The sequence below is a fragment of the Dermacentor silvarum genome, chromosome 1, assembly GCF_013339745.2.
Source record: "Dermacentor silvarum isolate Dsil-2018 chromosome 1, BIME_Dsil_1.4, whole genome shotgun sequence".
NCBI classification, from domain to species: Eukaryota; Metazoa; Arthropoda; class Arachnida; order Ixodida; family Ixodidae; genus Dermacentor; species Dermacentor silvarum.
Genome location: NC_051154.1, coordinates 277,402,266 through 277,419,432, shown reverse-complemented (window position 1 = coordinate 277,419,432; position 17,167 = coordinate 277,402,266). Strand labels below are relative to the sequence as shown.

The 17,167-nt window shown below is 49.5% G+C and overlaps 1 protein-coding gene across 1 annotated transcript; it reads right to left on the bottom strand.

Annotated features, from left to right (window-relative positions):
• Positions 1-3,760: 3,760 nt before the first annotated feature.
• On the bottom strand, positions 3,761-16,528 carry LOC125942824 (uncharacterized). Its single transcript, XM_049661065.1, has 4 exons — positions 16,232-16,528; positions 14,282-15,247; positions 13,806-14,164; positions 3,761-3,764 (listed from the first exon to the last, which is right to left on the bottom strand). Exons 1-4 carry the CDS (start codon positions 16,526-16,528, stop codon positions 3,761-3,763), a joined length of 1,626 nt encoding a protein of 541 aa, XP_049517022.1.
• Positions 16,529-17,167: the final 639 nt, after the last annotated feature.

Sequence of the window (17,167 nt, the reverse complement as noted above, 5' to 3'; positions counted from 1 at the left end):
GAGATCCTCTGGGTCTCAGCGGCTGCCTCGGCTAGCTGGACGGCCCAGACCTGGTCTTGCTGGCCTGAGCTGCTGCTCAGGCCCTCCAAATATATTTTACCACTAAAGTTGCTCACACTTTGTCTTGCATTCTTGACACAGTTATTCCTCGGAATTTTGAGAGTGACAGCCCAAAAACACTTGTCATGAAACACCCGCAGCGCATGCCTTTTATTTTAAATCTTCTCAGGCTGAAATATTAAAGGTGCAAACAAAAAGAAGGCCGGCCCACGAAAGAGGCCGCGTTTCTACCAGAAAGCGCGCCTTCGTGCATAACGTTCACCGCCAGCGTTTCCCGGTAAGCATTACGGTTACATAAGCTGCAGTTGCCGGGAAGTGTGAGAAACAGTCAAGGATTTTTTAATGCTATCGCGTTCCACTCTTAAAGGCGAAGCTTAAGCGTCCTCCAAATTTTGTCGGCTTTTTCTCGCAATGATGCGCAGCTGTCGCTGTTCGTGTGTTGTTCAATGTTGCACGGACACATCAAGGAGAAGTGAGGCATGCGACGTGAAATTTTATCGCATCCCCAAAGACAACAGGTGAGCACTTGGCAGTTTGCTTCCCGGCTTTTATTTGTGATTGTAATTGTGCGCAGTCGTACATGGCCGTCCGGTGGTGAGGCAGCAGCTAGCTGATTTGAAAACACCGCAACGATGCAGTAAATCGTTATGCCAACAAACAGCGAACATAAAGCTCCTGATAAATATAGTACCACCTGCGTGTATCGCAAGGAACACGTGTGTAGGTGTGCGCTTTGCACTTATTTCTAGCTAATTAGTAGCCATCGTTAAAAACGTGTTTCTGAAAATTAAGGTTGATGTATCACAACTATATACAGGGTGTTTTTAGGAAGCTGCACCAAATTTTTAAAGTTAGAAAAATATATATCTTGGTCACGTTATGTTTAGCATTCGAGTGTACGGATTGGCGGTCTCTAGATACAGAGCAATTTCCGCACTTACGTGCATAATTAGCGAAGGTACGGTAATTAACTTTCTAATTCTCAACAATAGGTGGCTACAGGAAATGAGTACTTTGGGGACCGTCCTCGACAATACCTATCCCAACGATCAAATTTGAATAGCGGAGTTCATGTGGGAGCTACGCGAACATTAGTTCCCCTTGGCAGGATCCTTCAAACCGAAACTGGCCACAAAAAAAAGCGTCTGTGTCGTCGAAGTTCGCACCCGGGATCACGAATCAACATGACTCGTCTGCTCACAGCACAACGAAGGCTTGCGGAAAGGGCGAGTTCCTCCTCGCACATTCGTCTGGCTGCGGCGGACGCGTCTGTGGTAGCCGGGTCGATTTCTGGATCTCTCCAGACATTGCGCGTGATGTCTCGACGGCTACCAGGCCAAGCGAGCCGCCAGTGGGGGCCCCTGAAAAAGGGGCTCTCCGGAGGGGGGCATGCTCTAGGCACCTTTTGGTTTTTATAGCGTAAGCTGTTCTGGGCTCATTCCAATAGCCGTTTCGGGTCGCGATGATGCCGCCGCCGCCGCCCCGTAGCCGCTATCGCATGCGAAAAAATTACCCGCTCCCTGCCGGGATCGAACCCAGGCCCTCTGCGTGGGGGGGGGGATACTCTACCACTGAACCACGCAAGCGCTTCCTATCCCAGAGCGGGAAAGGCGCTAGCCATCGGCGATGGAACGCGTCGGCTTGCACGCGCGACGTCGTCCCAAGCGCGTTCCTGACGCGTTCACTTAAATTACTAGGTAGTACTGTCGAACTACTCGTCTAGCTTACGCTGTGACTGTGCGGCGTGTGCCGAGCAGGCCTGACATTTTTTTTTTCGATGCTCTGTCGAGGCGACCCGTTGGCACCGTGATATCGCGCTGTCGTTTGAAGGCGGCAGCGCGTGCTCGGTTAAACGCTCGTTTGTGACAGCAACTGTCAATGGCAAACCTTTTCTCGTCAATCATTTATGTGCCGCGTTCTGAAACATTGACAGCCGTCGCGAAAAAAATGAATTTCGTTCGGAAGAGAGAGAGAGAGAGAGAAATAGAAGAGAGGAAAGGCAGGGAGGTTAACAAGACGCACGTCCGGTTTGCTACCCTGCACTGGGGAAAGGTGGTATAGGGATGAAAAGAGAGAGAAAGGAAATAGAGAGAGCACAGTTTCGCGCACATTTGAAACTTCGCACGAAGTCTACAGACGGTCGCCAAGACCTGTCGACTTGAGGTAGTGCAACAAGGCTTTCGTGGCTTTCTGTGCCATCGACGCATACGGCCATGGTCCAAGGATCTTCATTTCCGAAAATGGTCGAGAATCCAGCCGGTTCAATGCTGTCCGGAGAGCTTCACGCTCGACGTCGAACTGGAGACAGAGACATAAGACATCTTCAATTGTTTATCTGGTTCCACAAGAGTCACACATGGGCGTATCCCCCATTCCAATGCGGAACGAGTAGGCCTGTGTAATTGCCACCCCGAGCCAGAGGCGGCACAATACCGTCGCCTCAGAGCGGGAAATATTTGATGACATTTGAAGATTCAAGGATGGGTCAATTTTATGTAGATGGCACTTCGGTTAAGAGAAGACCAATATTTGTTTGTTATAGCTTTAGCCACAAAAAGAAGATTTCCTGCAGCGTCGGTCCTGGATAAGGGAATTGGGACTGGTCGGCCTTCCAGATGAGCAGACCGGGTGGCTTCGTAGGCGAGGTTATTACCAGCGATGCTGGTATGTCCCGGTAGCCACTGAAATATAATTTCATGCCCTCTAGCGATAGCTTGATGGTGGTCTTCTTTTATCTCATATTCCAGCTGCTCATGAGTCCTGTGATAAATGGCAAAATGCAGACTCTGAAGTGCTGCCTTAGAATCAGAAAATATGACCCATTTCTGAGGTGTCTCTTGCAGGAGGTATTGTACAGCAGCCCGCAGGGCAGCAAGCTCTGCCGCCGTTTATGTTGTGACGTGTGACAGTTTGAACTTGAGTGTGGTTTTCGTAGCCGGAATGACAACGGCACCTGAAGAACTGGTAGATGAGACGGAACCATCGGTATAGATGTGTATTCGGTCCCAGTAGGTCTCATTCATTAATAGCAGCGTCAGCTGTTGCAGAGCTATTCTTGGCCTTCTTCTTTACGCCCGGAATACTTAGGCGCACCTGAGGCTGTTGCAGGCACCACAAGGGTTTCATTCGGAACTTTTTCGACAAAGCAACACCGTGCTCTGCTATTTGCAGGAAGTGCGGTTCGACCCTAAAGACGCTGTCAAGCATAACAAGCCCGCTCATGGATCATCTCAGGAGCAAGCATCACACGCAGTACTTGCAACTCCAGCAGTCGTCTAAGGAAAAATCGAACTAAGGACAAAAGTCAGCAAACGTTGCTGGATCTGACTAAAGTCAAAGGTGTGCTGTCCAAGAGCGCGAAAAAGGAAACGACGATTTTCATTGCGCGCACGATCGCTCGAGACCTCCAGCCGTACGAGTTCGTGGAGAAAAACAGATTTCAGAACTTTATCCGCCACCTCCAGCCCCAGTACAAGATCCCGCACAGAACTACGTTCTCAAGAACAGTAATTCCTGAGCTGTACCGACGTACAGTCGACTCACTCAAGAAACAAATCGCGTCGGACATAGCAAACGGATTAGAGTCACTCGCATTCACAACCGACATGTGGACATCCAGGGAAAATCAAGGATACATCTCTTTGACCTGCCATTATATGACTCAAGATTTCGCAGTCAAGGCCTTCACCCTGGCTTGTTGTCACCTGCAAGAAAGCCACACAGCCGTGAATATCCAAGCCTACTTGACCGAAATCGTCAAGGAGTGGTCTCTCGACCTCAGCAATGTGCCTGTGTATGTGGTGACAGACAATGGTCGGAATATCCGTTCCGCCATGCGTCAGATGGAATAGATCCCATTTCAGTGCCTGGGACACACGTTGCAACTGGCAATCAAGGACGCAAAAGAAGAAACGCCGGTGGTTTCATCGCTGTGCAAGAAGGCACGAGCGTTAGTGGGACACTATAAACACCGCGCTCAGGCAACCCGCCGGTTCAAGGACTGCCAGAAGCACGTGGAGCTGCCAAGTATAGGCCTCATTCAAGATGTGGACACGCGCTAGAACCGTGAACACGAAATGCTGAGCCGCTTGGTGCAGTTAAGAGACGAAATATCAACATCAGAAACAAGTGTGAGCTACCTTTCCCCAAGCGAGTGGAATGTTGCTGCAAGCTTAGTGCAGATCCTGCAGCCAATTGCAGATGCGACTACAGATGTTAGCGGCCAGAAGTATGGAACTATATCATCAATTGTGCCATTTCTTTACGGGACAGAACAGATCCTTAAGTGGCACACCAACATTGAAAACAAAGCACCTTTGTTTGCTAAGAACTTGCTGAAGAGTCATGGTTCCCTCTTTATGCAGACCGAAAGGAACTGATGCTCGCAACACTATGTGATCTGAGGTCTAATTTCTGCACAAATTCATTCAATAAGTCACGGGCAGCCGAAATTACTGGTCGACACGCTCGCATGAACTCTATTTTTCAAATCTGAAGCCATCGACAAGTCATTCCGCAAGCAATGAAGGCTAGGGAGACTGTCGAACTGCTGGCGTCAAAACAGAACCAGCACAATGAGCTCATACCTTATAGTCAACAATTTGAAAAATACTTCAATGAGCCGCTGATCCCAAGAAAGGATGATCCTTTGAAATATTGGTAAGAGCTTGGAGCTTCACTGCATCCAGGTATCTCCAAAAATTTTTTGCGATACCTTCCCATCCCTGCTACAGCTATAGGTGCCCAGTGAACGAATGTTTTCAACTACCGGAAACACCGTAACATCGCAGCGAGAGAGCCTGAAGCAAGGTCATGTGGAACAGCTTGTGTTTCTGCGTGACAACTTTTAGCCTTGCGGTAGCAGTCACTCACCGTTTTGTGTGCTCAAGGACATGCACGAGCAACATGAGCAGACATCACTTCTTTGTTCTTTCTCTAAATTTTCAATGAAATCTTTTGTATGCAATATTCGATTCGATATTTTTGGCCACTATTCGCCACTATTCGATTCGAATTCCATTCGAGATGAAATTTCACTATTCGCACACCCCTAGTAGTGTGTTCTGTTCGATTTTTTTCGTGTATAGTACACGTTGTATATTGTATGTCTAATGTTATATATACATGGCACGGTGTTCTCTTTTTTTTGTTACTCTAAAATGCCACTCGTGTCAGTGAATATTATGTTATAATATTCCGAAACTGGGGGGCAGTGTCACGGTGCTGCATAGTTTCGAGTCAGCGATGCGCCGATTGACGGGCGCTAAAACATCGTGGGCGAAAGAATGGCCGAGCAAGACGGGTATTTCCAGTCACTCGGGCAAGCGGCCGAAAAATGGGAGATTTAGTTTTTGCGTTGGCGCGACCTTGACGCATGCCCCGAGAGTCCTTTCTACGACCCCCTGTGTCTACTCTGCCTCGCGCGTGCCTTGAGTGGGTTGCTGAGACGGGAGGGGTCAAGTGCTTCCCGGAAACCCCGAAATACGTGATGTCTCTGTACCGTGTCCACAAATTGCTAGCAGCGTATGTATTGTCCGAGAATATGGCGCCGTGTGACCGGCTGCAGCTTTTGCTTCTGTGCTTGTCAGCGGACCCAAGGGTGTGCGTGTGTGTCTGTGTAGTGCAGTGCGGGGGCGCGACCTCTAACAGCGAGGGTGAATGGGAGGGGGGTGGGGGGGGGGGAGGAATCACCCATTCCCGCGGCACTCATTAAAAGCGCGCGCCCAAGAACATTGGGAGGAGTCATGAAATAATTAGGTGAACAGTCACCCATACCTGCCGTTCCCCGACCTAGGAAACAAAGGAAAGGAGAGGCTATTTAAACGCAGGTTTTAGTCCCTGCTAATCAGTCTTGAAACTGAGCCCGTAATCTGCTGAGAACCAATCGAGGGGCTAGTGCCGTCTAGTATCGCCTAGGCCGCCTAGCCGCGTCGGAGCTCCGCGTAACTTGTTGACGTACGAGACGACAAACCAACGTCTGCAACGAAGCTCACGGTAGTTCGCCTCAAGTTAGCTCAAGCTGCTTGAGTGAAGTCGTCATATCTAGACTACCGGGCAACCCAGCCCAGCAATCGCATCCACCTCAACAAGATCGGCATTCTTCGGGAAAGTTTTGCCTGCCGACTTCGCGGTTTATGGACTTGCTGCTGTTGCCTGGCCACTCGTATACATCGTTGGTTTCCTTTTGAACTTTGTTTTAGTGAACTACTGTTAAGTGTATTCTTGTGTATTTGATCCGCGCCCTGTTTGATTTTTATATACACTGTTAATTGCTCGTCATATTTCTTTGTCGTCATCATTGAGCTATATTAAGTTCAGGTGTTTTACTTTTCTTGTTTTTTATTATTTTTTTATTAATTTGTCTATCGTTGTCAGTCGATACATATCTTATTTTTTTTTTACTCCCGATTCTGACTCTTTCACTGGGTTCGCTTGGGTACGGAACGACCAACCAGCTTGTATACCCCATCGACAACTTCGCGCCGAGGGCGAACGGGTGACAAGCCGTGACAGTCGTCTACAAGGCAACGCCATGATACCATGCAGTGTTGACGTTTTGAATGCCATGACAAGTGACTACCAGCTTGTTGACGTAGGGGAGCATGAAAAAGTCCCATTTCGCTACACACACTTTCAAGGAACATCTTAAGCAAGGCTTGATCGGATTTATGTATCATTACCTATGCTCCCTAGACTATACGGCTACAATGGGCACCCTGTGTTCTTCAGTGATCATTGTTTGATTTCGGTTTGTTTTGGCTACCGGCAGTTTCAAAGTTTGCGGATGAACTGGGATTTGTGGAAAATTAATAATCTGTTACTCTTACATAAGCCTTTTCTCAAGCGCGTCCCGGAAATTCTTATTAAAGTATGACGTCGCATTTCTTTATCTCTCTTTGGGCAATGGCAGATATTCAAGCAACAAATTAAAATGATTGCCATTGAAAAAGCTTCCATACTGTCTTGAAAAAAAAAAGAAAATATAATGAGTTGTGCAAGTTGCTAGACCAGCTACACGAACTTGAACGCCTGCATCCCATGGCAAGTACATTGAGGACATTTACAATGTTAAGGCACAAATGCAGACAATGGACACTGAGAGACACAGAGGTGCACTACTCCGAGCGTGTCCGTCGAATGATGATTCCTCCAGGGATCAAAACTCTTTTCTTTAATTTACATTCGGCAACACTTCCGGTCAAACCTGGTTAGGGAAAAGGTGCTGTTTCATCCCGCAGCGAACATAAAAGTACGCTGATGACGTGTTAGAACATCCAAAATTTGTGTGGAATTTTAGCGGACTGTTGCTGTTGAGCCGCATTTCGCTTCGTACTACGAGGCCGCATTCGCATGTTTACATCACGGCGTCGGGCGCCGCTTGGATGTGCTGCATTATAGAACCGCACCTGCAAACGTGTGCGCCGAATCATACCGTCCCGGTCAACTTACGGGTGCAGTGCCTCTTGCCTTGAAGCCTTAGGAACTATTGACCCTTTTCGCGGAGCGGTTTGTTTTAGAGAAACGAGATGGCGCTCACGGCGGCGTGCCATATCTCTCCTCAGCGACCGCGCACGAATACGAAACCACTACTGCTTCTACCTTGCTTCTGTGCGATCAGCTGTCGGAAATGCCAATGAGTTTTCGCTAACACACTGTGCTCCAATCATGCTAGATTGAATCATGTGGATAGAAGACGTGTGCAGTAGTTGGCTGGAAAATAGTGACTGGCATATTAAGGAATGAAATGAATCTGTGTGACCAAGTTCGCGGACCGCTGCTGCAACTGTCCGAACGTGTTACCGGCACTTTGTGATGTACGGCTTTCCTAGAGAATACAAAAATTTGCTCATCCGCCAGCCTTGTATCGCTAACCTTCAAAGAAAGGGCTTCATCCCCAGAACGTCGGCAAGAGTGAGTACCACTCGTTAAACAATGACAAAGGGGGTAGCGCCGCTTCCTGTCATAGTAAGTTTCGCGCACATTATCTATACACTTCTGTTCCAAATGGCAGGAAAACTTACGCCCACTCTATCGCCGATGTATCAAGAATAAGTGAATGGGCGCACACTTGAATATATGCGCACTGTATTCGCACAATAAATGACGGACTACACCTATGGCGCACAAATGGTCGAAGCTGAATGTTTCGTGACGGTCCACAAGAGTAAGCGAGTTACTAGCTGTACTATATATTTGCTACAAGGTATTACAATGTACAAAAGAGCTACGTTTCAAGCATTGTGCGCAGCAAGAACAATTCTGTCGGAACTGAGCACACCCTCGAGTGATTAGGCAGAAAATAATCAGATAGTGGCCGCACCGAGGAACTTCACTGGGTCAGAAACTGACCAGCCACTGCTTCAAAATATTTGCCGAATAAAGAGAAACACACTAATCCTGACTTAATTTATAATCGGAAAGCTGGGATAGCTTGGAATACACATTTAGCCCCGCTTTTAGAACAAGCACTATATACGCTGCTTGCGCAGTTTGGACATAGCTTAATCAGCTCCGAAAGCGATTTTGCATGTTCTCTGAAGCTGTGATCAAAGCTTCGTGTCGTCCACCTAGTCACCGTCTACGATATCTCCGAAAACAGAGGTTTACTAAGCCGCGCTGGCGTCATACACTTCCATTGTAAACAAGGAGGCAACGGAGGCAGTTGAGGCAAGCAATGGTGGCGTCACCACGTGAACAAACATGGCAGCGCCCAAGGGATCGCCGCGAAAAGGGTCAATATATTATGGAACTTCTTTAGTGGCACGAGCAGCGAGTGACACTCTTGTTTCTTAAGCAGTGACTTCTGGTCCGTCACCGACTTCCTGCTTGTGTGAAATTAAAAAAAATGTCGCTGAATTCAAACTAGATAAAAAAAAATAAGAACTGTATGAAATCGATGGTTCTACTTAATGTTGATGATATATAAGACATCAGAGCATAAGTTCAGTTACAAATTGAGTTAGGTCACAGGAATGATTTAAAGATAATTAGAAATTACTAATTGCCGTACACCCATGTGCGTGGGGGTTTGGCTCCATGTGCTTGGTGGTTTCCCGCCCGTTCCGTTCGCCGTGGGTGTAGACGACGAGGACGCCGGGACAAGTGTTGTGTACCGTGGAGTTTCAGATACGAGTGTATTTTAGTGTAATTTATATCGTTTTACGTCAAGAATTCACCAGTATTCTCTGTGTCTGTGTCGTGCTTCACTTTATTCACACAAAGTTAACACAAGGAACACACGAAGTTAACCCAAACAGCACACCAGGGTACATTAACGCCCAGGTGCGTGTACCACTAGCAGACACCTAAGTCAAGGATTGGGGTATTTTCTGCCTTTTTATTTCATTTGCCTAATTAGTATTGAAATAAAGACATTTAGTAGCTTTGGAATAGGGCGGTGGTGATCATCTATACAGGCGGGCTGAGCCTGCAGGCAGACCTGGCTGGCAATTGCTCCGACTGAGCGTCTCTTTCTGCGCTAATTATATCACCATATGTCCATCAGTCCTGTCTCGCGCAGAAATAAAAGCAGAGTGCGTAACACTCTCCCTGCCATTCTTTTGACGGCGGTGCGGCCAACGGGTTAGCGCGTTTGAACTTGCCGGCACCGTAGCAGACGCCCGGAAAACGAAGCTGTCGTCGAATAGGGGTGTGCAGTGATTTTCCGTAAGATTTTCAGCCTAGACTACATATGCATGATGTGCAATCATGCTATCAGATGACGCACTTCTTTCATTTCTTGTTTAATCCTAGCTTTGTTTCACCCTCGCTCTCATACGACGCCGTAAGTTAAATGCGTTGCCACTTCGGTTGCACTCTTATCTCAGCGTAAAAACGTTTTGGCTAAGAAATTACGTACGAACAGCGCAGCTTAGTGAATTCCGCCCCCATGGCCCCTGATTTCTGCAGACTTGCTCGCACTTCTTGCGTGATATAATTCGTGCCAGCTGTGACCAAGGCGCTCACAAGGGCACGAATGACCGACGCAACTACGAATGCAGTATAGCTTCTCACCAGGCTAAAAAATCATTTCGTGCAATCACGTTATACGTGAGGTGGTTGATGCGAGGCTGCTTTCGTTGGACGAGGCTCGTCTCACGTGAATGACATTGCTGCTGCTCGGGCAATACCCAGGGATACTTGCTGGTTGCGAGGAAGCATCGATGGATGTTAGGCCTAAAATCGCGTCTATATGCTGTCGTCGTCGAGGCGGTCTGAATCTTTGAATCGTCTGCGGCGTGCTGACAAATACGCTGAGATATCATGGCTGTCACAGTGACACCAAAGACTTGCAGAAACGACAGTTCACTATCCAAGGTAGTATCCCTGTGCAGAAATCCACGAAAGAATAAACAATTGCAGAGCCGTAGCGAACCCGACCATGCACGTGCCTATAGCTAAGACGACTTCGATACTAGTATAGCCTCCATTTTACTCCATTTCGACATTTCTGGAGAAGAAAACTTCACTTTCAGCCGATTTTTCAACGACTACCAGTGATGAAAATCAGTTCAGGTTTTTTACATTATATAGATTCCCACTGATGAAGTAAATATTGTGTACTGAGGAGTTTTGGAAGACTGTACGCTGTATTAAATACACATGTCGGCTACAGGTTGTGTTTAGAATGCCCGAAAGCAATACATTTTACTCCATTTCATGGTACTAAATGTGTACACTAATATACTCCGTTTTCTAAATGGCGTGATATATCAAGCGTTTCCGATTTTGCACACCGATCATTAGGTCAAGAGAATGAAATCGAGCTTGTCTACTTCGCGGTAGTGTAGTAAATATATTGAGCTGTGGATGTTTACAAGGTATTTAGCCATAAAACTTCTCCTCGGGCTCATTTATGTTAACAGTGCGTAGTGACGACCCTACAGCGCTTACACCCATGCCACAGGACGCACTGATCAGTTCGGTACTGCTATGCTATTTTTAATCAACACAAATTTGCTTGCCCGCATTTGCAGGAACTATTTGTCTTTTAACTTTCGAAGCTGAAAATATACAATCAGCTCTTACTAGTAAAAAAAGTAAAAGTTACTTAAGCGCGTCTAAAAGGGTGTAAATGTGTATTTTTTGGTTTAAGGGTTTTCGAAAAAAAAAAGGTAAACGGTTGTTTATTATAGAGTAAGAGAACTGCCGCCAAAGGAAAGGGAAACGCCGCCCAGACTGGGCCAGTACTGAATGCAGTCCGGATATAAGGAAATTCGCTGGCATATGAAGGGTTTCGGTTAACGCGGATTGTGGGAGCCCTTTGGGACAGTACAATGTCCCGATGCGGACTAGAAATGGACTAATGCAGATGAGTGCATTTTGAAAGATCTTCAGCATGACTTTACGTGGAAATGTGTTGCACGTTTTCTTCTGCTCTGCAGGGCCGTGGCTGTGGCCATATGTGCGAACCATGTAGCCAAGGACACCAGGCGGTGCGAGACACCTAATGCAGAGGTGTCCGCAGGCGACCTCTCTTGAGACGCGAGTGACGGAGTTCGGTGCAGCCGTAGCCGCGCAATACTGCAGGCCGGCCCCAATGACGTGCCGTCCAACACGAAGCTGCGCGTAGCATTGTACCAGCCCTTAGTAGCTTCTCTGCTCTAACTACCGGAAGTTAAACGAAAATTTCACCTTCACTTCGTACACGAGCCGAGTTGAAGCGCAAAATTAAGACGGGGACGACGATCTAGCACAGTCACGAACAAGCGCCAGCTCCCAAGTGCATTTTTTTTTCGCACCGCCTCGCTCAATAAAATTTTAGTTGGAAGTTGCCGCCGGAATAATTTTGACCACCTGCGATTATTTAACGTGCGCCCGACGATCTGGAAGTGAATGTTTTTTACTTGTTTTTTTCTTTCTCTCTTTCATTTCTTCTTTTTTTATTTCTCTCTTGTCATATGCGGCCGTCCCCACCAGGAATCGTACCAACAAATTCCTACTCAGCAGAATGGATGGTTGGAAACAACTTTATTCAAATCCGGCGAAGTTGAATGACCCGGGCTCAGGTCTCCCATGAGGGGACTTCGAGGCCTTGCCTCGTCGCCGCCTCCCGGGCCCGCTGGACTGCCCACTCTTGTGTCTTGAGGTTGGAGCTGCGCAGAGCGGCGGCCCACGTCGACGCAAGAGCCTCCGGAGCTACTGCCATTTTCGCTGCTATAACAGGACACTCCCACAACATGTGTGAGAGTGTCGCTCTAATTGCCTGACATAATTTGCAAATAGCACTCGGGTATTGCGTGGGGAAAATGTGCTGCAATCGCACCGGACTGAGGAAGGTGTGTGTCTGCAGTTGTCGCCAGACGACTGCCTGGCAACGTTTCAGTTTGGGGTGAGGTGGGGGCAATATCCTCCTGCCTAACTGGTAGTGCTTGGTGATATCGTTATAACTTACTAAGCGTTCTCGCGTGTTTCGCAACAGGAGGTCCGAACTCGAAGAGGGTGTCTCAGACTCTGCGCGGCGAGTCAGTTCTCGCGCAGAGCGGTGTGCCACCTCATTCAAGTTAGGGGGGCCCTCGTCGGTGGGGGTGGCGACGTGCGCTGGGAACCACATGATTGCGGTGCTATCGAAGTGCTGTCGACCAGCTTTCCTTAGGATCTGAAGAGCTTCGGAGGCAATGCGCCCCCGCGCGTAGTTACGAACTGCGGATTGTGAGTCGCTAAGAACTACCTCGCAGAAGGGGTCGGTAAGCGCAAGCGCAATCGCAACCTCTTCCGCTGTATCTGGGTATTCCGTGCTGACACTACACGCGTGAGTAAGCCGGGAGTTAACGTCTATGACTACCGCCGTAAACCGGTGTTCTTGTGTGTACTCTGCCGCGTCTACGAAGCGCGTAGTCGTCTTCCCACCAAAGGAGGCCAGCAGTGCCTTGGCACGGGCCTGGCGTCGGCCCCCGTTATGTTCGGGGTGCATGTTTCGAGGGATAGGGGCGACGATCAGCGTGTCGCTGATGTCGGGTGGAATGGCCTGTTTCTGACCGTGTTGGACATGGTAATTGAAGCCTAGTTTCTGCAGGATGTACCGACCCGTGGCTGTCAGGGACATGCGTTCGAGTTGGGAGGCTCTTTGCGCATCCACGATTTCCTCAAGCGTGTTGTATACCCCCAGCTGTAGCAGACGAGAAGTGCTCGTGGACTCCGGTAAGCCAAGGGCGATCTTGTAAGTCTTGCGTATAAGGGTGTTCAGTTTCTCCCTTTCGGTGACATTCCAGTTGTGGAAGGCAGCCACATAAGTAATGTGACTGATTGCGAAGGAGTGTATGAGGCGCATGACGCTGTCCTCCTTCACGCCCGTGTGCTTGTTTGTAATGCGTTTGATCAGGCGGGTAGCCGCTGTAACCTTGCCTTCAATCCTGCGAATAGCTTCTGCGTTTGACCCGTTGGCTGCTATATGCATGCCAAGGATGCGTATCTTCGGGACTCGGGGAATACAGGAGCCGTCTTGCGTATACAAGAGTATTTCCTCACATTGGCGTGATTCGCCGGTATGCTTGGGCCGGCGGCGCGGGCGGTAGAGGAGCAGTTCCGATTTGAGTGGAGATAGTCGGAGACCCGTGTCTTGGAGGTAGGTTTCTATTGCAGAGACTGCTGCTTGTAAGGTGCCTTCTATCTGACCGTCACTGCCCTTGTCGACCCACAGGGTGATGTCGTCTGCATACAAGGAGTGATGGAGGCCGTCAATCTCGTCAAGGCAGGCCGGGAGACCCAGCATCACGAGGTTGAAAAGGAGCGGGGATATGACCGACCCTTGAGGAGTGCCGGCGCTTCCTAGTGCATGTTCGTGGGATGTCATGCTGTCGACTGCGAGGGTGACTGTGCGGCACGACAGGAAGTCTCTGATGTAGTTATAGCTGCGCTCGCCCATGTTGAGCTTGTTAATTCGGCTCAGGATTGCTGCATGTGATACATTGTCGAATGCCTTTTCCAGATCGAGACCAAGGATGGCGCGGGTGCCACTAGTTGGGTCGTTGATGATCTGGTGGTAGAGCTGGAGCATAACGTCTTGAGTGGAGAGATGTGACCGGAAGCCCACCATAGTGGATGGGTAGGCTCCAGTGTCCTCGAGGTGGCGGTTGATACGGGTGAGGAACGCATGCTTCATAACCTTGCCAACGCAGGATGTGAGGGAAATGGGCCGCAAGTGATCCAGGCTGGACGGCTTGCCTGGCTTCGGTATCAGGACTGCCTTAGAGCGTTTCCACCCATCTGGGATGCGACCCACTCGCCAGCATTTGTTGACGTATGTCGTGAGAGCGGTGATCGAGACATCATCAAGGTTTCGTAGAGTCTTGTTTGTAACCTTGTCAGGACCAGGTGCTGATTTGCCATTAAGGTCGTGTAGAGCTGCGCGGATCTCTGACTCGTGAAATTCTTCATCGAGCGTCGCGTTTGGCTTGCCGGTGTAATCTCCGTGTTGGACATCGGGTCGTTGAGGGAAGTACTTGTCTAGCAGGCGTGTCACGATCTGTTGATCACTCGTGGTAGCCCGTTCCTTGTGTAGAAGGCGCTGCAGGTTGGCACGTTGAGCAGACTTGCCCTGCGTTTCCCCCAACAGGTGACGCAGGAGACGCCACGTGCTGCCATTGTGCAGCTGACCGTCGATTGCGTTGCAGATGTCGTACCACTGCTGGCGGCTTAAGGTGCGGCAATGTTCTTCTAGCTGGCGATTGATCAGTGCGATCTTCTTACGAAGCTTTCGGTTGTGCCGTTGCTTCTTCCATCTTGCGTATAGTGATGTCTTGGCTTCCCAGAGGTGGGCTAGTCGACTGTCGATTTTATCAACCTGGACTTCGGGTGTGACCGTCTGTGTCGCCCTGTTCATGTCGTCATTCAGTGTCTCCATCCATGCCTCGATGTTATCGATGGTCTCCTCACCTCTCTGTTCGACTCGCTGTTTTCGGAACTTGTCCCAGTCCGTCCATTTGAATAACTTAGGGGGAGGGGGTGTACCCGCCTGAGGAATCCGTGTCTCTATGACCATGTGGTCGCTACCGAGATTTTCAAAGGTATTGCGCCACGTTGCTTGAAGCACGTTTCGGACCGCCGTCAGGTCCGGCGTCGTGTCCCGTGCCGTTGACGTGCCCGTGCGAGTCGGCGCCGTGGGATCGGTAATAAGAGTTACTTCTGCATCATGCAGGTCCTGCCACAGGCGTCGGCCTTTGGCTGTAGTGTAGCCATATCCCCAGGCCTCGTTCGGGGCGTTAAAGTCACCCCCCACCAAAAACGGGTGTGCGCCCGCCAAGGCAAGCGCCCCCCGGAACAGAGAGAGGAAACGACGCCGCGAGTGAGCCGGATTACTGTATACGTTGAGGAGAAATACACTGTGTTTACGTGTCCTATTAGGAAGGAGCTCTACGAGCATGTGTTCCGCATGTGCACCGCGTACGGTGTGTTCTTGTATTACGATACCTTTCCGTATTAAAATTGCGAGTCCTCGATCAACGGGAATCGGCGAGGCGTGTACATTGTAACCTGGAAGCTTTGGTATGGTGCCTACTGTTTCCTGTATCATTATGACGTCGGGCTTGGGTTGCGCATGTCGGACGTATTGTTGCAGCAGTGGTTGTTTTTTCGTGAAGCCCCGACAGTTCCACTGCCACACCACGAGCTCGTTAGCTGGGCTGGCCATCGTGGTGCTGTACGTGTGCATTAACTGAGATAGGGCTAGTGTGAATGACGGTAGGTCCCATGGTGGGCATTGGCGTGCTTTCGCGAAGGCCTATATGGGTTTCAACCCTGTCTGTGCGAGCAGTGAGGTTATTGACCGCAACGCCAATGTTGCGGATCGCGGTTTTAATTTCAGCGAGCAGCTTCCTCATTTCTTCTTGTTCTTTGCGCCAATCAATTACTGTGGCTTCGAGCTTGTCGGGCTGTTGAGACTCAGAGCTGGCTGCAGCGCGTTTCTTTGAGGGCGGCGCCGCACTGTCGTTACCGTTTGTGACGGGAGTGGGGACTGAAGTTGCTTTAGCTATAGATGGCTGCGCCATCGACTGTTTAATCTCGCGGATTTCTTGAGTTAACTGTTGCACGATCGTGCGTAACTGCGCGTTTTCGCGCTGTACTGCTTCTAATGCCACATCTCTAGGGTCCCTCTTATTGCTATAGGCTCTGAGGCAGTAGCTCCCTGAGCCCCGCGTCTCAGCGAGCCCTTAACCGCATCTGCCCAGCTCACCTTGTCAGATAGCTCCAGGTCCCGGTGGCCGGCTTGCTTCGGACGTCGCGAGCTTGAACGACCACGGCTCTGTCCGGGGGTTCTGCTGCGTGCCCGGCTCCGGGATCGGCTCTGCTGGCGAGATCGAGTCCCCGCTGCCGAGCGAGACCGCGTCCGTCCTCGAGAGCGGGAACGTGAAGCAGGTGGGAAGTGTTCGTCGTAGTTCTGCTGCTGTAGCGCGAGGGCGGCCTCCGCTTCTGCCCTCTGTCGGTCCCCGCGTCGTTTCTTAACGAGATAGGGGGTCTTGAATCGAGCCATGCAGGTCTTGTCCGCTGTGGGATGCGCTCAGCAGAAGATCAGCACTACTCAGCAGAAGATCATCGCTACTGAGCCAGCGCGGCGGCTACAAACGACAATGAAAATGAAACATACTAGGAAACGACATGAATAGGCGTGTCATTGAAGAAAACAAAAGTAAGAAATAGAAAAAAGAAGACAAAAGAAATCTGACTTCCTGACGCTAACTAAGCAAACAATCCTCCCACTCACCGAGGTTTCAAGACATAATTTCAGTAAAGGCGACAATTCGTGCGTGCACTGGTTGCCTTGAGTTCTCACCGATGTGGTCACCATGATTTCCTACCACGGTGTTCACGTCGAACGCTGGCAGCATCTACACGCGTAACGATAGCAGCCCCTTTGTTTCCGAATTATCTGTGCTTTGATAGAAAAGTCAGCGTTGGATGGTGCCAGCCAACTGCCCATCATGCCAAAGTAGAAGGTTCTGTTTCCTCTCGACAAGCAAGAGCTGCCTTACAAAGTCGATGCTCAGGCGATGAAAGCATCTCAGTTTCCCCCGTTACCCACTAGCCCCGGACGTGGCGAAATGGAATAAATGGTTTTAAATGAATAAGCATTTTGTGCTTACCCAACGAGGAAACTGTCCGTCAGTCCATC